The sequence below is a fragment of the Gobio gobio genome (assembly GCF_949357685.1).
Source record: "Gobio gobio genome assembly, chromosome: 23".
Lineage (NCBI taxonomy): Eukaryota > Metazoa > Chordata > Actinopteri > Cypriniformes > Gobionidae > Gobio > Gobio gobio.
The window spans coordinates 22,725,845-22,751,458 of record NC_137119.1 but is presented as its reverse complement, the minus strand read 5'-3'; the positions used below and the strand labels follow the sequence as shown (position 1 = coordinate 22,751,458).

The 25,614-nt window shown below is 38.5% G+C and overlaps 1 protein-coding gene across 1 annotated transcript in view; it reads right to left on the bottom strand.

Annotated features, from left to right (window-relative positions):
• The window catches only part of sema5a (sema domain, seven thrombospondin repeats (type 1 and type 1-like), transmembrane domain (TM) and short cytoplasmic domain, (semaphorin) 5A), a 167,374-nt gene that overhangs the window by 76,144 nt on the left and 65,616 nt on the right, over window positions 1–25,614 (bottom strand). Inside the window, exons 4-6 of the mRNA XM_079806938.1 lie at window positions 24,212–24,257; window positions 6,594–6,656; window positions 2,254–2,352 (exon numbers count right to left, since the gene is read on the bottom strand). Coding sequence (XP_079663064.1) covers window positions 2,254–2,352; window positions 6,594–6,656; window positions 24,212–24,257 — 208 coding nt within the window. The remainder of the gene's footprint in view (window positions 1–2,253; window positions 2,353–6,593; window positions 6,657–24,211; window positions 24,258–25,614) is intronic.

The window sequence follows — 25,614 nt, the reverse complement described above, 5'->3', positions numbered from 1 at the left end:
TGCTATTTTGTGAGACGGCAAAAATGTTTATCTCATTACTTGGTTGTCACGCCTAGTGGCGGCTGCAATGGCTAAATGCTAATCGTTCGCAACACACCAGTTCTGTCCTTATGTGCAGTATGGCAAAGTCTTGATTCTTGTTTAGCGTGACATTTAGCCAGCAAAGGGAAGCTACCATGACAGGGAGGTAATTTCCATTTGTATACAATAAGCACAAGGGATCTGCCATCACAGGAAGCGAGTATAACTTTTTCGTGCTGGTCCACGTTTTTTGAAGCGATTTCGGTTCAATCATGCTAGCTTTAGATAAAAGCGTCTGCCAAATACATACATGCAATTGTAAAGAATCTTCTTGGCCACTTCTTGGAAAACCTGGATATATGAGGAAGCTTCATTTTAAAACTGTAATTTCTAGACCCAGAAAATTCTAAGTTCAAATCTTACAACGTCATTGGCACTTTTATAATGAATATACATTTTTGCATATTTGCCAAATCCATTAAATCATGTTAGACTGGAAAAGTCACAGGGCCTTGGGATACTCTTGTGGACAATGGGGGGCCTTGAAGTCAAGAAACACTGATTTAAAGGACTGCTACTGTTTTTCACAAGGGAGAGATTTTGGAGAGCAGTCAGTGTTGGTTACTTTGAAAGCAGCCAAATCCTGTTCATCATATTTTAAAATGTGTCAAGTAATGCCATTAAAACGATTTAGCATCAAAAACCTGTTTGAAAAAATCAAATTAAAGCTTATGTTATAATGACGCTCCTACCTTCCATATGCATCTGGTATCTGTTACTAGAAAAATGACAACTGAGTGGTTTTGGGATTGAGCAATGCATCTCAAGCTGCAGTAAATGTATCTATGCAGCTCAAAATGTCATGCCTTCAGTGACTAGCTTATTTTTGTAGCAGGAAATCTGACATACTGCATTGTGCTTGGTCTGTCCCGAAGGCGGATTAGATCCTGTGTGGCCTCTCTTGAATGCTTTTATCTTACATGCAGCTGACGGCCACAACACTTGCCCTGTGTAATCAATGTAAAGGGGGATTATCCTTGATGTTGGCTCGGAGAAAACCTCCGCGAATGGCTGGAAGTGTCTCGGCTTCCTTCAGGACCCCGGAGCCCATTTAGCTGGCAATAAAGTCAGGCAAATTTGCATGTTTGGCAAGGCGAGGCAGTCTTTTGAAGCGCCGGTGCCAGGGAGATACTTCTGCCCGAGCCAATGCCTGAACGGATGTGCCTTTTCTTGGGCGTGAAGAAAGATGAAAGGCGTTTATTGATGGAACACCTTCTGACAAATGACATTCGGAAGCCTTCGTAGATATGGACACGCTACCCATAATGCACATTAATGGAGAGGGTTGAAAGACTCCTCTTTAGGACACCGGCAGCTGTGTTTGCGCTACAAGCCGAGCGGCACTACAGCCTCGGTAGCCGCTTTTTTTAAAAAGATGCAGCTTCTCTGGCGGTGTCACAAGGACACTTTTCGCTCGTGCCTTCCTGGCTGCGCTAAGTCCCTTTTTCCTGCTGGCACGAGGTACTCATGATGGTAAATCCCTGGGGTGATTTAGCTTGAGTCAATAATTCCTGCCATCCTTCAAAGAGCCACCGAGGAGATGATTGCCATCGTACGCGAATCGACTGTCATCATCGTTATCAAGTTTGAGGAAAGGATAGACGAGTAATCCAGTCATTCAAATTCAGAGATTCGAGCACAAGAGGCTTACATGCATGAATGAAAACTAGGAGATGTGAAGGGGAATAATGGGGGATGTCAGTAAATGTGCTTGGCGGAGATGCTTATCTTTCAATCAGCAGCATTGAGTGGCACTTATTGCGATAGGTAGCAACTATGCTGCAACCCATGCGTTGGAAAAATTTGTCAAAGATAAAGTGCAAATGCTCGCACGATACCTGCATAACAAGTGTGAACTTTCCACAAAGGACACAGGACTTAGAGATACTACAAGTTCCCTCCTTATTAGAAAAATAAGCCTTAGTTGTTGTTTTTTTGTGTTGTTTTTGTCTAGATCTCAAGAAAGCTTCTATTGAGGTGAAGCATGAACAAATCTTTTATTGAAATAAACCACAGGCTTTGGTTGAAATACCACATGCTATGCTACACAGCCCACGCGCCGATGAAAATGTCAAAAGAGGTCAATGGGGGAGAGAGAGCTTGAGACAAAGCTAGCGTTATAGGTCAGGAAGCCTCTGCATTATATTGAATGCATTGTTGCGTTTGTATTACCGTGCGATTGGTGCAAATAGGAGTGAATGCATTTGTTCCGCATGCAAACAGTCTGTCACCGTTGACGAGTAGAACACGGATGTAATTCTGGCACTCCTCCTGTGATAAGACATAAGGGAAGATATGTTAAGGCATGTTAGTGTAGCAAAGGTCTCGTCTATTAGCATCACAAATGCAAAATTTAGCAAAATTACACCAAGTCAACTCATAACACACTACAAATAGAAATACCGCCTTTATTTTAAAAGAGTCAATCACCGTTTTTGATGGAAACAAACATTAAATGGATCAGTCTGAAAAATGCAGTTTTTAAACACAAATGTATTGCTAACTGAACATAAATTGTTTCAAAACGATCTTGATGTTTTACATTGAGTCAACTGGAATGAGTGAAATCATTGAATGAAGCAATAATTTCGAGACAATGTAACAAATTGACAAATGTTTTGAACATTTCTGTCTTTCTCCACTGAAATAAGTAGAAGCTACCAGTCGAAACATTGGGGTTGGTAAGATTTTTTGGTAACACTTCATTAGTTAACTACTTTAGTTAACATGAACTAAGAATGAACTGCACTTCTACAGCATTTAATAATATTAGTTCATGTTAATTTCAGCATTTACTAATACATTATTAAAAACAAAAGTTGTATTTGTTAACATTAGTTAACGCACTATGAACTAACATGAACAAACACTGCATAACTAACATTAACACTAATTGAAATATATAAATAATACTAATTTATTCCTGTGATGGCAAAGCATCATTACTCCAGTCTTCAGTGTCACATGATCCTTTAGAAATCATTCTAATATGCCAATTTGTTGCTCAGGAAACATTTCATATTATTATCAACGTTGAAAACAGTTGCTTAATATTTTTAATGGAAGCTATGAAAACATTTTCCAGGATTCTTTGACGAATAGAGAGTTCAAAGGAACAGAATTTATTTCAAATAGAAATCGTTGTCAACAATATAAATGTTTTTACTGGTACTTTTGACCAATTTAATGCATCCTTGCTGAATAAAAGTATTAATTAGCTAGTGTATATTTAGGTAGTGTATATCAGCTACGTCAAAAATAGCTGCCAGCTTTGTTTTTAAGATGGCCGCTGAGTCAACTGCTTCCTTAAAGGGCAAACTTCCAAAAAGATTCGAAGCCCATACAATACAGAAGCTATGTTACAGTATTTTGCTATATTAAACCAGCAGCAAGACTTCTTGAATTGTACTGCTTCAGTTCAGTGTGTTTTTACAAGGCTTTCTGAGCCAGTAAATCACATTTGTCTCAAGTACTTGAAACCCTGTCGCCCCGTCTCTCTCTCTCTGTTGATTTAAAGGTGTTCCAAGGAAGTGCTTGAGGGGCTCAACTTTATTTCCTCATCAAAATGGCTGTTACCTCGTGAAACCGTTCATTTCCCTGCACTAAGCGGAGTCTTGAAAAGAAAAGAATGATTTACATTTGCTAATGCAATTTGGCTGGGGGCAGTGCTTTGCTGTATGTGTAAATAAACTGGGATTTAATATGCCTAGCACATCACAATGTGACATGTTTATGAAAACCCCTGACAGATGGCTACACTCCACAGTGTAATATAGTGGCTGTTGTTTGCATTATAAACAAAATGAAGTCGACAGAACACCATTTACTCCATCAAACACTTTCCTTTGTTCTTGAAGCGACAGACTCAAAGACACCAGATACAGTGGTTGAAAAGGATCATTTCTTATAGAATTCAATTAAAGATACTGTTTTGTGAAAGATACTGTTTTGTTTCACATTTTCATTTGTGAAAATGTGAAAAACATTTAATATTGCTTTGTGATGTGTAAAATTATCAAAAAGTTTGTTTCAAAAGTCGTACGACTTTCTTCTGTGAAACACAAAAGGATGATTTTGAAGAATCGCACTGGTCACTCTTTTTAAGGACTGAGGCTTTCAAGCTTCATAAAGTATAAAAATGGTCGATAAAAATCGCATGCTACATTTCAAATCTTCTGAAACCATATGATAGCTTTGCTCATGAGAAAAGCAGTGATGCCCGATTTGTGAAAGAAAAAATGATTTAGAACTTTTGAATGGATCAATTGATTCAGTTCACAGAACTGATACAAAGTGATCGAGTTCAATGATCTGGTCACAATATTTAACAGTTCACTGGAGGGGAAGATTAGTGAATTTTGGTCTGTTCGTCACACAAAGCTATCATTTGACATAAAATCATCTGGAATACAGCACTTCTGATACATTTATGGTGCTTTTGTGCAGCGTTTGAAGCTTCCATATAACTGCATGGAAAAGAGCAACCAGCACATCTTTCAAAATGCCAACTTTTGTGTCACATAGAAAAAAGAAAGTCATAGAAGTCTGGAATGAACCAAATGCAATTTTTGGGGGATGAACTACCACTTTATGTGGTATTTTGAGCTACCACATGTGCAGTCAATACAGAAAGGCTTCACAATTGCAAGTAAGTTACGACAGCCACCTCCTGGAATTCTGAATTACAATCACATGTTGGTTAGAGTAATCCATCTTATTATGGGCCCCAACACACGTTTCACAAGCGAAATAAAAAAACACTCGTGGGGCCGTTTGCACAGGCTGAAACCGCACAGGGCCACTCGAAATACACCTTGTGGTTCAGCCCAGACTGGAAGGATGGTCTGCAACACAGTCCCTACAGCTCCCATATGACTTAAAATGGCTTAGCTCAGTGTAGAAGACTATAAAGCAAAGGGGACCCTCAGTCTCATGTTTGACAGAGCTGGAGTGAAGTGAAATATTAAGGAGATTTAAGAAACATTTTGTAGCACAAATCTGATCTGATTCAGTCAGCCTCCAAAACACAAGGGAGTCAGTGTTGTATAGTGCCATGGAAATGACTCCATAGCAAAGTGGAAGAGACATGGGAATGCCAGAGCAATAGTGGTGTCATAAATAATGGGGTTGCTATTTTAGTAGGGCGATTGCTTTCTTAAGTACGGTTAACATTTAAAACAACCTTCATTCTGGCTGAGAATTACAGTGAGGGTTGGAAGTTTGAATTCACTTTCTGCTCCCCTACTAAAGGAAGTCCACACAAAAGGTCTGAAACATATTACACTGTTTCGGTAACCACAAAGGTCAGATTACTAGTTAGTTAGCTCATATTTCCATGTGACAAGCAGAAATCGCATTGCCTGAGGTGGTTACTATAGCAACAGGATGCTTTTTGAGTGGGTTCTATTCTGATCAGTATTGAATGGTATATCAACAAAACATAGATAGCTACTGTCATTGATTTACACATTGCAATAAACTTTTTATTTATTTTAAATGTGTTTTGTTTAAAAAGTCACAAAATTGTCTATCAGGTTTAGGCAAATATCAGAATTTAAAATTTGGCTCCCTTTTAATAATAATTATAATAATTTGTTACATTTATATAGCGCTTTTCTAGGCACTCAAAGCGCTTTACATATAGAAGGGGGAATCTCCTCAACCACCACCAATGTGCGGCATCCACCTGGATGATGCGACGGCAGCCATATTGCGCCAGAACGCCCACCACACTCCAGCTGATTGGTGGAGAGGAGACAGAGTGATGAAGCCAATCTGTATATGGGGATGATTAGGAGGCCATGATGGAGAGGGGCCAATGGGCAAATTTGGCCAGGATGCCGGGGTTACACCCCTACTCTTTATCGAAGGACATCCTGGGATTTTTAATGACCACAGAGAGTCAGGACCTCGGTTTAACGTCTCATCCGAAGGACGGTGCTTGTTACAGTATAGTGTCCCAATCACTATACTGGGGTGTTAGGACCCACACAGACCACAGGGTGAGCACCCCCTGCTGGCCTCACTAACACCTCTACCAGCAGCTACCTGGTTTTCCCAGTTGGTCTCCCATCCAGGTACTAACCAGGCTCAGCCCTGCTTAGCTTCAGTGGGAAACCAGTCTTGGGCTGCAGGGTGATATGGCTGCTGGTTTTAATTAATGGGTTAAAGATGAATTAATCTGACCTCGCTCAGGAACTTGAATTGGAATGTCATTGGAATTCTGGGAAGTGTTTTTCCACCCTGGTCCATAAATCTCCTTGTCTGTACATTAAACTTTTTTTTTTTTTTTTTTTTACTTTTAAGGCAGAATTTAAGGTTTGTATTTCCTTTTTTCTTATTATGGTTATTTGGAGTTCCTGTTTGCTACAAATTTAAACTCAATTTCATTAGCATATTTTGCTTCCCAAAATTACCTAAAAAAATGGATCCCCCTAAAAATCCCTTTTATAATTCACACATTGTATTCAACCAAAATATGAAATATTTGGGGAGTTTACACAGATACGTACCTCTGATTTGCCCCGACTGAAACAGGCTCCTTTGGTAAACTCATCGCAATGCCATTCTGCCTCCTGTAAACAGACACACATGAAGAAGAACATTAGAGAAATTATATGTTTTGCTGTTAACATTGGGAAGTGGTGTGTGTTCATCATTAATGCAAGAAAAAAACAAAACAGATCTGCTACATCAAACAATTGATTTAAGCCTCAAAATGATTCTAGAATATGGTATAAGAAACTCTTTTTTAAATCACAGCGTTCAGCCCGGTATTATCGATTGTCACTGGGAGGATAAATGAACTTGGCTATAGAAAGCAGGCAGATCTTGGATGATAATCACTTGTATTCAGCTCCCCGGCATTCTGGGAAGAACAACAGGCTTTTCCGAGGAAGCGTGTGTGCCGTCCTTCACTGAGAGATGAGGGTCCCGGAGACAATGACAGCGTCCGCAGACTATGGCTGCATTCACATTTCACCGCTGGCACTGAACTGCTGGATAATGCCAAGCTTGATGTCTGAAACTGCCTCCAAATGGATTTTAATATCAAATGAGCTCTTCGCATTTATTGACCATGAGATCTCTGGCTCGGATCCAGATGTGTGGGACTTTAAGCTTGCCAAGTGAGAGCAGGCTGCTAACTATCAAAAAACAATTAAGGAATACCTTACAGAGGCACAACAACCATTTTTATCCTTTCCAGAACTGAAAAATTAATAAGAAATTATCATTCCCCAAGGAGACACGACTCCGGCTAGACAGTAACCTCATTTTGAAGTGATCTAGAGCACAGCAGAAGCCCTGTGGCTGCTGGCTGAGAAGTTACTCTGTCTGGAGAGCCTTCGATCATGACTTTATGTGAAGGGATTGCTATGTCACACCGGCCCGAGGCTGAACAGGACATAGTGCACTCATCCCCAGCCGCATGAACCTTTGGAAACGGCAGGGCTTAACCCTAAGAATTATTTATACTGGCCCAGTCAGGCCAGTGGATCAAAATTTTACTTGCCCTGCCAAATTTTTCACTGTCCCCCTGTCAACCAACCAATCGACAAACAAATAAATAGAAAAAATTAAATTGAACAATTCTCGAATTTAAAATTTTAATAGCTACCACTAATATTAAGTTCAGACATTACTAAAGACAAGTCAGAAATAAAGTCTTACAAGCAATATCACAAGTAAATACATTTTCAGGTAGGTCTAACAGTAGTATCAAAACTGAGGAATCAAATGTAAAATAACACTGCTAAGTCTTCACTCTGTAAATTTATTTTAAGATTAATCCTTGTTAAACTTACAAAAGTTATTCAGTCGAGAGCTGTGAGCGATTTTCTCTTCGTCTTTTGTTGTTTGATTAGCATTAATGACACAGACAGCTTCAGGTATATTAGGACCGAATGCATGAATTCAATATAATAATATGTATCCAATTTATTTATCAAATTTTTACGTTCACTTAGGACAGGGTTCCTCAAACTCAGTCCTGGAGGGCCACTGTCCTGCAGAGTTTAGCTCCAACCCTGATCAAATTCACCCACCTGTGATTTTTCTAGTGATCCTGAATACACTGATTTGCTTGCTCAGGTGTGTTTGATCAGGGTTGGAACTAAACTCTGCAGGACAGTGGCCCTCCAGGACTGAGTTTAAGGAACCCTGACTTAGGACACGACCGACTGTGTTTAAGAGGATGTTTGCCAAGATGGGTATTTTAGCATAATTTTGTGTGTATTTGTCCATTAAAGGGATAGTTCACCCGAAAATGAAAATTCTGTCATCATTTACTCACCCTCAAGTTGTTCCAAACGTATATGAATTTCTTTCCTCTGCTGAAAAGAAGATATTTTGAAGTATGTGACCAGATGTCTCTAATTTTAGTGTCCCGACTTGTTATGAAAAATCATGTTTTGTCCCGTATTTCTTCTTTCCTAAATTGTCTTTGCTACACTCTAAAAAATGCTGGGTTAAAAACAACCCAAATTGGGTTGAAAATGGACTAACCCAGCAATTGGGTTGTTTTAACTGAGCGATTGGGTTGTTTTAAGCAAACATTTAACCCAACTGCTGGGTTAAAATGACCCATTCACTGGGTTAAAACAACCCAATTGCTGGGTTAGTCCATTTTCAACCCAACTTGGGTTGTTTTTAACCCAGCATTTTTTAGAGTGTAGGTGATCACATAAATGCGAGTAGCAGTCTACTGTCAAGCGAGAATACCCTAATCAAAGGTAGCCAATCTCGTCATAGTATACTTTGGAGAACAGAATTACCACCCAATCACAATTCATTATCGATTAACTTGCAGTTTGTGAAGGTGGGATATTAGAAAGCACAGAGGAGATCAAGTCAGACGCAAAGATGTCAAAGAAGCATGAGTGTACATTTGGAGTATCTCACGTAAATACAGTTGGTTATGGCCAAAGTCAGTATATTAGATTTTAGCATTCGGTATTAAAGTGACAGCAGCCTAAAATACCTGTTTGTGTCATTACTGTTAATCAAACAACAAAATATGTTAAATAGATGTATTGATGTTAAATAAACCTACTGTACCTTAATATTTACAAAAATCATAGGGCCTATTTGTCCTATTGTTTGTAATTTGCTTCTTTGTTGGGGGGGTTATGGTATTCCACCATGAGAAATTTGGTCACCCCATCAGTAACCAAACAGTTGATGGGCCCCAATGACTTCCATTGTATGGGAAAAAAAACACTATGGAAGTCAATGGGGTCCATCAACTGTTTGGTTACTGGTAAGGTGACCAGATAACTTAAAAGAAGGAACTTTGGAAAGAAAAGAGAACTCAAAAAATCGTTTGAATGTTTTCATGTTCAAGCATGTGCAACTGAGCCATGGACAATTCCGTCAACTGCCCCAAGCGACGTTCCCGCTGACACCGGGCCATCGGGCAGTTTTTATTGTTTCGGGCCCTGAACAGGCTAATATTAAGTTAAAAAAAATCCTGGTTTTCATTGCCTCTAGCCAACGGGAAATCTTACGAGTGACACTTAGGAGATGGCAGGGTGTGAATGTGCAAATGCAGGACTGAAATTCTGTTGTCTCACTCAGTCATGCAGCTGAATGAGTTCCCCATGGGCCCCATTCATGCCAAATATCCACCGCAAAGCAGAGAAATAGGCTGAGGGACGGAGACACAGAGAAACTCCTTCACATCCAGGGTGACATGAAAGATGATTTAATGTGTCAAAATAACCATTAGCAACTGATATAGCACTTTCTGTCTGACATAACAGTAGCGGAATGATAGGAAGGAAAAGAAAAAGGCTGGCATTTGCTGAGGAAAGAATACTATAGCCTTTCATGCTTCAGAGTGTATTGTCATATGCCATAATTATAGCTAGGCAGCGGCACTCAGGCACAACACTACTTTTTTTTTTTTAAATGTGCATTTCATGAACTTTTGTAAGCCTTAGTCACAGAAGGAACAGGAACAGACTTCATTCTTATATCCCAGGTTAGAAACCAGCTATTTTGAGGAAAGTCACTCATACAAACAAACTGCACATCAGCAGAACGTTTCCGAGTGCGAGGACAGCATAAGGATGTCTTAAAGCAGTTTTTGTGTGTGCCAGCACAAATTGCTAAGAGGTAGTAGTTGCCCACTCGAGGTGCAGTGTTTAGCTCAGCAAAAATGCTGTAAAACGTGAATTAAATATAATTACTAAACCATTACCTTGACAAATTAGGTTAAATTACACTTTGGAAAATTACATTATGAATTTCCAGGATAGTCTGAAAAATGTCATTCGTTAGTTAGCATCATTTATCAGTAGAGCTATTTAATGATGTAATAACGCTGAACGTAACCATTAACCAACTTGAACTTGGCCATTAACAACTTGAATGTTATTTTTACACAAGACATTTTTCAAAGGCCAGCGACCCTGTAGAGGAAAAAGTTGTTTGGAGAATGGATGGATGGATTTTTCAGAGGTGAATAATGGTGAAGAGGCAGGTAGAAGACACCAGCACAGCATAAATTTGCTCTTTCAGTAAAATATGCTCCAGTTTCATGTCAACTTATTATTTGTTTGTCTTTTAAAAGTTGTCTTGCCAACAATCTATCATATCTATCTAAATGAATGACTTTTGTCAGTACTTTGTCAATCATTTGTGATATCTTCTGAAATGAATAATATGATTTCCTATTCCTTACAATCTGTTTAAGCAACATCAAACAAGCTAGACATTTTTTTCTTAATTAAATTTAAGCATGACTGTAGCCTGGTTTCCGTTAAAGATTTGCGCAAAACTTTTGCGATATTTTCTAAATGTCGATAAAAAACGATTGCCTCCTCACGGCTCTCGCCCGCCCTGCTTGTCACACATTTGAAATGAAAAATAGCAACATACACATTTAGAAACTATAGCTACAACACGCCATAGTTGTAATATAAATCTTTAGTGAAAAATGTATTCCTTTAACAGATTATCTTTTATAAATTTAGTCAAGTTTAGTCAAGTCAAAATTTACCACAATAAATACAACAGAACGGGATGAATTTTAGTTAAGGTGGCCATGAGTAGTTTAAAAAGATTTCTATTTTATGTTGGTGCAGAATGATGTTTTCTCCTCTTTTTATTTCATGTGGCTGTTCTAGATCATATTCGACTTTCTCCATAGCGTTTTTAAAGCAGTAAATTCTCAATAGAATTAGCATTTCATCAACAGCGCAGCGATAGGAACTGTTTGCACAAATTTTATCAAACTTTTGGAGCACACTGATGTAGAGTATACGGTGATTCATGCATCACTTGCACACAATTATAAACCGTGCTTCAGTCATATTGGGCAGATAACTGGTCCATTCAATTCGTACGGGAACTTAGTGCTTATAAAAGCCCTGAATGTGCGATGTATAATTAATTATTAGCCTGATTCTATGTTTCCATTCACCATGGCAGGCTATAAATACTGGGGGGTTGTGTACTTGCTTGTTTTGGTTATTGGGGGTGTGGGTTACCTTCCCCCCATCCTCCCTGCAAACTACACCCATGTGTAGGCGTGTTATCCAAGCATTAATGGCAAGGAAAGGTCCTTGGGACTTTTACTTGAGAACGGCCATGAGGTGTTTCTGGGTGTGTAACATCTGCTTTGAGGTCACAATAAATTGTGCCATTTCTTTAGAATCTAGTATTCCCGTACTCTTTGTCTTTTATGAGTTTAATAAAGAACTCTCGTCTTCTGTCCAAACATACTACCAGGTGAACTGTAAATGCGATTTCCATTGCAGTTTTGCAAAATATTCCTTTTTCGAATTGCCTGAAAAACCACCTCATGCGAACGTAAAAAAAATTTTTGCGATACATGGGAGTTTTTGTTCAACTTTTAAAGAAACGTGTCTCGAGACCTTGAGTTTTTTTCCCATTCCAGTGCCCACGTCTCGTGTTTGTCCAAAGCAAAAACGCGTTCTGTGTAAACGAGCCTTTAAGGCCTGTACACACCTGGACGAATATCGCACGCGCTTATCGCCATAATTTTTTTTAAAAATGGCGCGTCTTGAGTGTTCACACCCAATCGAATTTCACTGCTGATGCGCCAAGTGAACGTGCAAATTCAGTAGATAGCGCTCCCGGTAGACAAGGTGGTTCTGCGCCACTTTACGCTTCTGACACTCGCTTGTCACACAGAAGAAGAAGAGATACAGTATTTACGTGCTTGCCAAAACCATAGACATGTCTATGGCCAAAACCATTCACACACTTTTTGCTAACTGGCAAGCAGCATTAGCAGCTCATCTTCTTCTTTGTCTACTTACTAATTCTTCTTCGTATCAATGTGTGCTCGGCAAAACCGTTTTGTGCTTGAGCGCCACCAAGTCGGGTTTTATGGTCACTTCAGCAGCTCCAGGCACGTGAATAAAAGCGGTGATCTCATTGGTCGGACAGTTTTTAACGCGCTGCGTCAAAATAAAAAAACGAACCTGAGGCGTTTTTAAAAAAAATTGCGCTTTTACGCCTGGCGTTTTGCGCGTCGGTGTGCACACTCACATTGGCGCCCTTTGTTTAGTCACGAGGCGTTAAACGTCGGCGATAAACGCGCACGGAAATCGTCCCGGTGTGAACAGGCCTTTAGGGTTACATTTTGAAAGGGTACTGCCTTAGTGACAGATTTTTATTCTGAAGGCCTGTTCAAAACGGGACGATTTTCGTGCTTGTTTATCGCCGACGTTTAACGCCTCATGACTAAACAATGTGAGTGTGCACACAGACGCGCAAAACAGCAGGCGTAAAAGCATCATTTTTTAAAAAAGGCCTCTGGTTCGTTTTTTTATTTTGACGCGGCACGTTAAAAACTGGCTGGCATCGCCAGTGAAAATCGCTTGAGTGTAAACACTCAAGACGCGCCAAAAAACGTCACGAAAAACACTGGCGATAATCGTGCGAAATATTGTCCTGGTGTGTACAGGCCTTGAGAGTGTGTGACAAGGCCACACTGTCAGTGATATTGTCTAGTTTTGCTCCGCTAACAAAAATAGTAGCCACAGTGTCTCAGAACAACACACAGCAGAGGTGTTTACTTCATGAATGATTCAGTGTTGTTGAACGAATCGGTTGAGTGACTGATTCAATGATTCAGGCTAAAAATAACAGATGACATTTATTTTCATACTCATGCAATTTTTAATAAGAATCAAAGAGAGAAAGTGGAGGAGCAGTTTTGTTATCTTAGGTTGTAATGTTTGTTTGGAATCTTATTTTTTTTTTAAATCATATTTAGTTAGATCTTTAGTTAAATTGTTGTTGATACCCAATATCAATGGATGATACTGTTTAAAGTTTCCATGTGTCTGAATTATTTGGTAAATTTTTAGCAACAATTAACAAAATTTGTCAAAGATTAAAAAAAAAAATCTGATCAAATACTTTAGATGTACAAAGATGGTGCACTCACATTACTATGAAAGGGAGACATTTCAATGCATAATATAGCAGAATATGTTCCGCCTTCTAAATAAATGAGCCAATCACCTGTGTCACAAGTAATTTTTTGTCATGATTTGAGCATTTAGAAACAACATTTATGAGACAGTTGTTGTCAGATTTCTTTGGTGATTTCAAAAATGAAATTTAATCGTAAGCTTAGTAAACAGCTTTGGAGAATTTGATGTTTCACCATTCAAAGAGATAGGAACTGCACTTGCATGACTGAAACAGCTGCCTAGGAGTTTCAAAGATGGCCGCAGAGTAAAAATGACTTGCCTTAAAGGGACTTTGATAATATGACCTGCATGAACTGTGGGTATTAGGAAATTAAAAACATGGACTGGAGCTTGACCGGCGTTATTACAGAACGCTGTGAGCAGAGGGGAAATTGCTGTCGCCCTACTCCACTCATATATTCTGATCCATTTTGTGCCCTACTTGATTTTTTGGCTTCTTTTGGAATTATTTTCTTTGACAGAAAAGAAATATTTGAACTGACTTTGTATATAACAAGTATTTAGCACCACAATGAAGGGAACAAGTAAAAGAAGAAACATGGTATAGAAAATTCAGTTTTTGGAGGTTTTCATTATAAAGGCTATACAAACATAACTTTCACCATAAACAGCAAAACACAGACAACATCTGCAGTTATTTAAGCACACTTTAACGTCTTTACAGTTTCACCACTCCTGCTTGATAGACTTGCTCCATTGTTCCAGATGGTCGGGTGCAGACCCCATAACTGAGCGGTCATTGTCAGGAACAGGTGGGCCAAAGAGAGCTAGTCAGCACTGTGTGGGTTGAGTCGCCCACCACACGGCTCTCTCAGAGTTCTGCCTGGAATTTACATTGCCAAGACAAAACAAGGCATGCATAAATGATTGCAAGCATTTCTGTTGTGCATGCTTGTATTATCTGAGTTGAAGAATGCAAACCACAGGCACGCTCTGAGTATTCAATGAATTCTGCTAATTTCAACGGCCGGTGTAGTAGCACGGGATGACAAAGTATTGCATCTCTCTCAATTGGATTAATTGTGCATTTTCATAATTACGGTGCACTGAAGTGTGGAGATTTAAGGTGATCTCATCCTGCCCTGCAACTATGGCTTGTAAATGAGATTGAAACCTCATCTATTACAGAAATTCTAGCCAAACGTGATCTTTTACCAAAACCCTATACATCTCCACTCATTATATATGCAAATGGAAAAAAGTCCCAGCAGCATTTACTGGAGTATGTTGCTAAGTAGCCATTATCGGACTGTAATTGGCATATAAGACCACAGTCCAAGCCTAGCCCCTTGTTAATCAGACATCTGATGGAGTTACAGCACATAGAGCGCTGAAGGGGAGCTCACATATCTATTATTTCATGAATTAAAGTAACTGGAAGCAATTGAAACAGCAGCCCTCATTAGCACAAGTGTTCTGTTGATCAGTGCATGTAATTGTTTTAGTGACGGTGAGAAAAAAGAGGTTAATGAAATACATGACTGACAATCTGTCTCTTTTACTTTGGCTTTATATTACTTATAAAAGGCAAGTTAATGATATAACGTGTCAAAGTCAATATCACAGTTAAATGCTGTTACCAACACATTTCATGAACTCCTACTCTTTAGAAAATGTGAAATCAAGAGCATCAGAAGCTCTGATAAGTCTAATTATGCATAGTCTACTCTCTAATGTGACATCAGCTGAGCGCTTTAACTTACTAGCAAATCCCTTATGTGGTAACCCTTTTTAAACTTTAAAGCGCTCAACAGTTTCAAAACTTCACGTTTGAGGTATGAAAGTGTGTAATTTATGTAATTCACTGCACAAAACATGGATGTTTCTTCAAGTCATTTTAATCACAGACACCATTTTACTCATAAACACTTTTCAAAAAAACCCACTGGAAATTTTCACGGCAATCCATGGCTCCAAAAATACTAATTTTCTTTCAGGTTTAAGGAAACTGAAAGCGGTACTAAGTGAAAATAATAAAACTGCATACAAATCAGTGTGATTTGAGAAAATTACAGTCTGAAATTCCATCCATCCATCCATCCATCCATCCATCCATCCATCCATCCATCCATCCATCCATCCATCCATCCATCCATCCATCCATCCATCCATCCATCCATCCATCCATCCATCCATCCATCCATCCATCCATCCATCCATCCATCCATCCATCCATCCATCCATCCATCCATCCATCCATCCATCCATCCATCCATCCATCCATCCATCCATCCATCCATCCATCCATCTATCTATCTATCTATCTATCTATCTATCTATCTATCTATCTATCTATTCCTTCCTTCCTTATAAATAAAATATCTGCTCAAAAATAAAATCCAGCTTTGATATTGCATGTTAATGCCAAAATATAGTTTTTCAATGCTGTAAAATGTACAATTCAAGTAGCCTACATTTGCATAGGAAATCAGTTTATGAATAGTACCAAAGTGATGGTTAATTTGTGTATTAATCAAAATAATGTGACTTAAACAGTCTAGGAACATCAACTAGCAACGTCAGTTCGTGCTATTTAATATTCATGAGTTCTCAACGTCACTCGCCATTCCGGTGCCAATAAATAAAATATAAACAAGATAAAAATTAACAAAAGATCTAGAGTCACGGCTGAACAAAATCACCATGCAACCAGCTGACATGATAAAATCATCGATCACGGTAATGGCTCTATTTCTGCTGAACCAAACGCATTGGTGCATGTGTGCAAGTACAGCGGAGAGTTGAATTGCGCTCATGGGCATATCCCCTTAGAGCAAACTGCTAAACACCGGTTTAAATCACAATGATTACCATATTTGCTGCGGGAGTGAATGTAAATGGCAGGTCCGGGTTGGTATGTTTCAAAAGAGACAGCTGCCATGGGCTGAGGAGCTATACTGCTGCGTTAAACAGAGAGTAAGTGGAAGCACAGCATTAAGACTGCATGTGTGCTGAATTGACACAGCAGGCTAGCTGTGGTGTAGAGGGCATACAGGTCTAACCTGAGGCGATTGGTCAACAAGCTACTCAGATAAGAAGCCACCTCACAGCATCTGTGCTCATTTGCTTTGAGACCGCCAAAAGTAAACCAGACTATCCTGGGATGTTTTTCCCCTACAATGATGTAACTCGCCGCTTAACTACCACAATATGAAGCATTGTTGAAAAAATTAGCTAGCTAGTTTCGCTCAATTGTTTGAACCATGTTGATTCAACAATATATAACTGTCATTAACAACGTCACACGTGACATTGGAGGTCGAGTATTAACTTATAACTATTAAAGGGGTTTTAACTAAAAACTTCAAGTCTCTACTTTTCAAAAAACATTTAAAAAACCATAAAGACATTGGTTAACGGGTTCAGAGATCATCACCCCTAGCAGCAAACCATTGAAATTTAAAAACGTTTCGAAACCGTTGTAGAGGGTGAAGGTGATGTCAGAATCCGGAAGTCTAATTCTCCACTTGTTCCTTCTAGATTATCCTATGGGGTTTTTCATATTTATGAGTAAAATAAAGCCTCTGATAAACAATAAATTGATGATACTTTGACGCTTTGTTCTATAAGCGTATGTGAAATACGTAGTCTGTGCATCTTCGTAACTGTGTGTGTGCTTGAGTGGGAAAAAAAGAGCGGGAGAAAGAGATTGTATGTTTCCATACATAATAAAAAAAATAATTTTGTGGCAAAAAAGATGGAAATAATTTGCCATTTTTATCCTATTGTTTACCAATTTATTTTTTTGCTTGTTGTTGCTGTGGGTTTGTCGACCAATCAGATTCATGCATTCAACTTCCCCGTAGTATAAGACATAGCAAAGCCTACTGAAATTGCGTGACTTTGGCAGTTTGATATGTGCTCTGAATAACTGGTTCAAAACAAATGATTTGCAAGGGTTTCGAAGCTTCACAAAGCGCCCATAACTAAGAAAATGTACTGAATGTTATCTTGCTTATTGTGCCCAAGAGCACGATCAATTGAGTATTAACTCGAAACTATGCTTCTAACCACAGCTCGACAATTGCAGTTGGAACTATAGTTTTGGGAAATTCCAAATCGTTAAACTATGGTAACGACAAAACATGCAACCACAGCTGGATAACAATGCTTTTGGGAATTGCACCCCAGCGGTTAGACCTCATCCAGTTCAATTAGAATAAAATACTTCAATTATTTAATGACACAGTGTTAAACTTATACATATGTATCAGTAATAAAGATGGCCATTTCTCGGTTGCATATTAACAAGTGATTTACATTTACTCTCACAATTCGCCTGAATAGAGGCGTACTGGGGAAACAGACTCCGGCTTTCATTTGTCAAGCTTCAAATACAATGAAGTGACTACAATGCATTTATTCAGGCAATTAATCAGTGGCACTAGGAGTGCTGCTACTGTACAATATGCAAAATGCTCAAGGGAGAGAAGACTTGACAGAGGAAAATCGGCTGAGCAAGGTGGACTCTGGGTAGACTGAGACCATAAGGAGTGAACAATAGAGCTGCTCTTCTTCAAGCACCTCAGCCATTTGACAAATGAGAGAGCAGCTGTATTGTTCAGTCCATCTGCGTTTCAGAATCCTATTGACGCCATATAAGAATCTATATTTCCAAGAGGCCAGTGTTTATATTTCCTTCCCATTGAAGGCATTACAACTAATATAATGTTTTACTATTATGACCATTTTTTTTACAAGTCTCAGGTGTCCGTGTCAAGTGTCTGTGAAGTTTCAGCTCAAAATACACCACAGATCATTTTTCAGTGGAAGAAAAAACATGCTGTTTTCGTGCAAGTATCTTTAAATGCAAATGAGCTACTGCTCCCCACCCAGCTTTCCAAAAGAGGGCAGAGCCTACAGCTTGTGCCTCTGATACTCTGCCAAAAACTAAAACATCTGTTTGGTTTTAATTATCAATTCTATCACGGTCACACTCGCATGACATTGCAGTTCTTCATCATCATGAAAGTTTATTATCTGCACAGGTTTTTAAAGCCATATCAGCCTAAACTTCTGATATATGGTTTTCTGAGCGCACAGAAAGCTGGCTGTCAGACGCAGTGCCCTGTGATTACTGAACTAAGTTCTCTTTCACGTCGTATTGTGCTTAAACTGTCAAAAACACACAACGTTCAAATACACACAGTCAGTTATGTAAAGTTTACTTGTAGTAATGTAAACAAGTAAAGAAATCTCATATGTACCGGTATGTTAGATCTGTGTATTAAAGTGAAAGCAGTGTAATATACATTACCCACGACTATATACAATATGATGTTAATATGAATCCAACAACAAAACAAAAACAGACTGCTCTTTATTCTTATTAATAAGAACATATTTCTTACTTGAATGCTGCTGTTAAATGCTCTGGCAAGGAGATAAACATGGCGGACTGTGTACAGCTCACTCAGGGCGGGGTTTATGCTAATAATAAGGCAGAGTCCACCAGCAGTGGGCGGGGCCTAAACATATGTGATGTCACAAAAGTTGCAATCTGCACACGACTTGTTCTGAGACACTGTTTATTATTTATGGGGATAAAAAAAGACAAGTGGCTAGATTTTTTACCTTTATAGGGTGGTTGTGTACACACAATGGCGACACAAATTTATGTTCAAACAATGCATATCTTTTGTAACTATGTATTGTTATAGTCACTTTTTCAGGAAAAAAATAACAAGATTTTATTTCTACTGATTTAACATTCAACGTGCATTTTCTATGCACTATGAAAGCAGTACATCTTATGATTGCTATACAAATATTTGAAAAACCCCTATACAAGGATTGCATGACTTCCGTTTCTCCTGTCATTTCAAGGTGTAACTTTGATTTAAAAATATTATATATATATGTATATATATACACACACACACACACACACACACACACACACACACACACACACACACACACACACACACACACACACACACACACACACACACACACACACACACACACACACACACACACACACACACACACACACACACACACACACACACACACACACACATATATTAAAGCTACTAAAGTTACCATTTGCCCACTTTTCAAATACACAATCTATTGCAAATTAGTCCATCTGAAGTTTGTCTATCAACAAGTAGGTTTACATTGTGAAATCACATCTGACAACCTGCTTTCCTCATCTCTCTTGTGGACTACAGCCTGACAGAACAAAAACGATACACAGAGGACAAGCATTAGAGGACATCATCTGGACCTGTCAGCGAGTTTGCAAACTCAGTATCTCAACATATGAGTATGTACATTTGCAATGACAGTTTGCACCACTCTTTGTTTCGTTGTGTCTATCACTTCGTGACCTCTTTCTTTTTTCTATTATGAAGATTTCTAATACAATTAAACTCATCTGAGACATTCACTTCTCATTAAAGTATATCTGACCTGTCCCACCTTCCAGAGAGGCATCTTTCAACAAACTCTGATCCGAATCTGCTTTTCATTATTGCAAGGGGACCTGCGGGAAACTAAAGTCATGGTAAATTATGATGCCAAACTTAATTTTGGATCAATAGACTAAAAAACAGTTCAATCTACAGTCACCCATACAGAGAACAGCTCCATCTGATACCACTGTATAAAAACAGCACATATACAGTGTACAGTTTATAGATAGATAGATAGATAGATAGATAGATAGATAGATAGATAGATAGATAGATAGATAGATAGATAGATAGATAGATAGATAGATAGATAGATAGATAGATAGATAGATAGATAGATAGATAGATAGATAGATAGATAGATAGATAGATAGATAGATAGATAGATAGATAGATAGATAGATAGATAGATAGATAGATAGATAGATAGATAGATAGATAGATAGATAGATAGATAGATAGATAGATAGATAGATAGATAGATAGATAGATAGATAGATAGATAGATAGATATTAAATATATAGAAGGCAGCTATTAGAAATAAAACAAAAAAGGAAACAAGCCATTTTTTTTATCAGCTATTGAATTTTAAAGTCTTTTTTTTATACATTTGCATATGCAGGAGGTCCGCTAAAGACACCCATTTTGTACAATGACCCATGAAATAAAATGTGCCCTGCCCATGTACATATAATGGTTATATACTATCACATATACATCTGCTATAGTGCTGCCACATTTATCCTGCCATTAAAAGGCTTTTAATGCTTCACAAACCTGTGCTCTTAAACACTAGCGGAGGTGTTGCAGACATGATGGGTCACTCTGCGGGTTTATTTTTCCTATTGCTGATGCATCATTGATACTGAAAGCTCTATTCTGTGAGATCAATGAAGGATACAAGCAGTACTTTCTAGGTCATTTCCTTCTCAGGTCTCAGGACTTCTCACTCATTGCACCATATTTCCGGCATCATTCATATTATCCCATCGCCTGTGATATCCCTAGTTTTCTTTGAAAGTTGTTGCACAGTATAAGGGGAGAAGAAACGCTCATACGACAGGTTCTAAATAAACCATATTCAACCAAAACGTCACAAAAATCTTGAAAGAGGACAACATTTATGCAATACTATCCTTTTTACCCCAGATCAAAGTCATGAATGCTTAAAAACACAAACAACCTATAAGTACTTGCATCCCGCAATGGAATTGGGCCTTGGGTCAAAATGGGAAACCTCTCATCAAAACATCTCTTTTCAGAGAAACCTTAGCAAAGTCAGCTGAAGCAGTGACAAAGGGCATTAAAAGACAAAAAATAAATAAAAAGTACACACAAGACACCATGCTGAGAGGCAAGTGAAGGAATTCTATTAAAGAGGAAAGGACTGGCTGGAGAGAAATGGCAGGGCTCATCTTTGTGATGCTGGTTCCCTGTGAGCAGGTCAGAACAAAAAGCATCTCAAAAGTTGGGTCTGGTCTGTTTGCTCTTTCCCCCAGGAGGTCAGTGTTTTGAGGAGCCCCCATGATGTTCGGCTCTATTGGAGGCCTCAAAAGAGTCCACTTCTTCACACTGGGAAAGGCTTCAAATACATTTTCAAACATGTCAATGTTTGGATGGTTATTTACAGGGTTATAAGATGTTCAATGCAATAGGAGAGAGAGAGAGTAACTTGCCTGCTGCAGCTATCACAGGACAGTCGTTACTCTTGGGTAATTATGTTTGAAATTTGTTAAGGGAATAAGTTCCAATTTGGGAGATATGCAGGTCTTCTTTCAGGTCCATTCGCCTTTTAAACTGGGCTCATTAATAGGACTTGATAGTCCTGGCCTTTATAGAAGTAGAACATGTGGAGAGGCCGGAGTCTAAAGTGACGTTCAAACTAGCTGTGTTTCCAAGTGACAAGCAACAAAAGAACCCAGATTTACTAAACAGGGAAATCAGTAAGAGAGCGCAATCCCATAAAAACGTTGATGGGAGTGGAAAGTTCTGCGCGCGATCTACTGACGACTTGCAAATTAAAGAACACAGATGCAGTCGGATCATTTCCATAATGACCTACGCAATCTACCAAGAGCAGAGCAAATTAGCGCCTGGTTTAAGACATTTTTTGGTGCGGTAAATAATGGCACAAATACCAGTAAATTGACTAGGGCAGAACCTTAGTAAATTGTGATTTAAATACTCTCATCCCATACATTTTGCTTCAAAGGGAAACTCCTGCAAATGCACATGCAATAAGGTCAGGCACAAAAATAACTGCGTCCACGCTTTTTCAGCGCAAATTTTTCACTGCGTGTGTCTTTAGTTAATACTGACAGTAGTTTTTTAATGCCAAAAGAGGGTTTGCGCTGGAGTAAGCTGTTAGTAAATATGGTCATGTCACCTAAAGTCAATCATATTCAAAATCATTTCTAAACAGTTTTTAAGGTAAAACATTGCTTATTTTTTAAGCAATATCATGAATTAATTCTTACACTCAAAAAAATCTTGGGTTATTTTTTCTGCCCACTTCCTGGGTTGAGCCTTTTGGGTAATTTTTGGGGTTATTTTTTCAGTGTTTGGGTAGTTTTTGTGTTACCCAGCTCCTGGGACAGACATAACAACCCAGGAGTTGAGTTATTTATTGCAGGCTTTTTATGACCTCTTCAGGAGAGAGCAGTTCTCAGTGACATCCAATTGGTCTTCGGTAAAATACAGCTTTGTGTACATTTTATTTTATCTATAAATTTGTTATTGTTCGTTAATTCGTTATTGTTCTGTATATCATTTACACACAGGGTATATCGCAACATACAGGGGCGCAATGTCGCGTCAGTCTTTTTGCATGATGGAAACGCCTGATGCCTTGCATAAAATTGTATTTTATTCACCAATATACAGAATATATATACTTAGGATGTTAAAATATTTCTTCAGAACTGTTCACTATTTGTTTATGGACAGGTTATGGAGCCAGTCACAGCATATTTTGGCTGAGAGTGAAAAGCAGGGCGACGGTCTGAAGTTCGAAGTTCCCCCGCTGAACATGATACAAGCTCCAGCACGAGATCCAGCGTCATTTCGGTGGAAATGGGACAACAGAGATTGGTCGATTACACTTTTAATATTCATTAAACAGGCTTAAATGTAGGCAATATATATTAAAACGATACAAAATATGCTATACTGTAAAATATTATACGAAAATAAAGGAATTATCATGCAAACCATTGGTTCTGTGGAGTAAATCAATCCGTAAACATTAATTCAAGTATAAAGTAAAAACAAAATGCTAGTATTATAGTAAAAATGTATCAATTTATTATGCTGGGTTAAATAAACAACCCAATTTTCTGGGTAAAATTAACCCAACATCCTATATTTACTCAGCCCTTCCGATAAAAACAACTGAAATCGGGTTGTTTTTAACCCAGTGTTAGTGCCATGACAGTCTAACTTATCCGTTTTTGTTCTCTGGGTTACGTGGATGCTAGAGTCTAATACATAGGATATGTTATTCAAAATGATACAAATATTACAATTCTCTAACATTTTTTTCTCCTCATGTTGGTTGCACCACATGACTTTGATTTATTGGACAAACAATTATTATAAATAATAATATATGATGACATAAAAATATGACTATAAATAATAATTATGATAATCTGACAAAATTGCTTCATTGCTTCATTGCAAAAGAATTTTCCTCCTTTTAATGAGCCTTTTTCTATCTGAGAGTGATCTGCCACCTCGTAAAGCACAGACACAACAACTTCCAGCAATTAATCGCAGTCAGTGTGAACACCCCTTAAGACTCCCTAATCCTTTTCAGCCTAATCATATTTATTAGTGAACATCATTATCAACGCCCAATATGGTGCAAGTATCAGAGACTCAAAGAACACGATTGTTTGCCAGCATTAAAAGTTTAATTTAGCACAAACTGACATCTGGTCATCTAAATAAGAGCTGTTCATAGGTTTCAAACAACACAAATGCAAAACGGAGTCCAGGGAAAGTTTACATATGGTTTTAACAGACAGCGCCAGCCCACGGGGCCCAAACACCAAACACGTCTGCATTGTGCCGAACCGACAACTTTTAAATAGGCAAAGCTTATGAAGCCACTGTAATTGGCATTCACACATGGTGGCAGCAACACCTGTTAGTCTCATCCTGGGTGTTAGAGCTGTCTGAGCAATTCCAGAAAAGAAAGACAGAAAGACACAGACATACACTTTTTCACCCACCTGGATCAATGAAAGATCCTCTAAATGTAGCCTGAAGAGATGATTTCTGAAAGAAAAGACAAAAAAAAAGTATGAATTTCATCTCAAATCAGAACACTCAGAGGGTGGGCGGGCATTGCGGTTATAAATAGAGATCTTTATGGGTTGCAACATTTCGAGTGAATCCATGTGTAATAGCAATTGGCCAATGTTGTGAAAGGAACGTGTCAAGCTTTTTCAGAGATAAACAAGTCTATAAATAAAACAGATGATTCAGAAATAAATTGCCAAATTAATTGCAGAATAAATCACATTAATATGCTCCGTGTACACATCCACTTTCAATATAACTTGGCGGAACAGTTCAAGTTTGGTTTTTCATATGATCCGTATACCTGGCTGAAGGATAACCGTGTGTTAGAATCCCAAACCTCTTATGCAAAGTGTGCAGCCTAGCCTACTGTCACTTTAATGAGCTGATGCTGGACCTTGCCTAAGGATAAGATACTTGTATGGAGCAGCAGAGGATTGTAAATGCTGCCTGCATTTTAATTCTATGAAGCAAAGCAACTAGATTTGTTCCTCCGAACGTCTTGGATTGAGTATACAATCTAGTGAAGCAATAGTGTTCTGCCAACTCTAATCTCAAATGTAATTTTATACGTGGAACTACAAATTCCATATCCGCCCGACATGATTTCACATTCATCTGTGAACGACGGAAGCACAAACACATTTCCTAAAACAATATGGTATAACCTGAGAGCAGAGCTTGTCCTATTGTATAAGAGAGTACATGATAAATCAGGTTGCTGTGATTAAGGTCCACTTACTGAATCGACATGTCTATTGATTGTGTTTCACTGCATTACCGTTAAAACCTTTTGAGCTTCTCACTATCAATAGCTCCTTTGCACAGACCACTAGGCCATTATTTCAGTAATGCCCATGCAACTTCACTATCAATAGAGGTATTCTGATCCTACTGTGCTCGTTGTAGGTTATTAATTACTATTTCTTTTTGTTGTTGAATTTGAATACAGTTCTGCACAATGTGATCTAGCCAAGTAGGTCGACATCCTTTGAATCATCCTTTGTTGATCCTAGAACCGTATTCCTATTCAAAAATAATGTATCCATAACCATAAGATACCACTGATATGAGGAAAACGCCCTTAACTTTTACCTTACCTCTACAATCTGATTGGTTAATAGAAGTTTTGTTCCGTGAGCAGCAAGCTTGAGGCATGACTCGATATTCCACATTCTAAGTGTCTGTACTTTGACAGGTCTGCTCAGTCTGGTGTTGGTAATTGGCTGAAATGTTCCTTGAGCTGCTGAGTATCTTCACGAGAAGCCTGTTGTTCAGTGACCTTGATGAAGCAGCAGCTCAGCTGGAGAACCTTCACACAGTCCATTAGGCC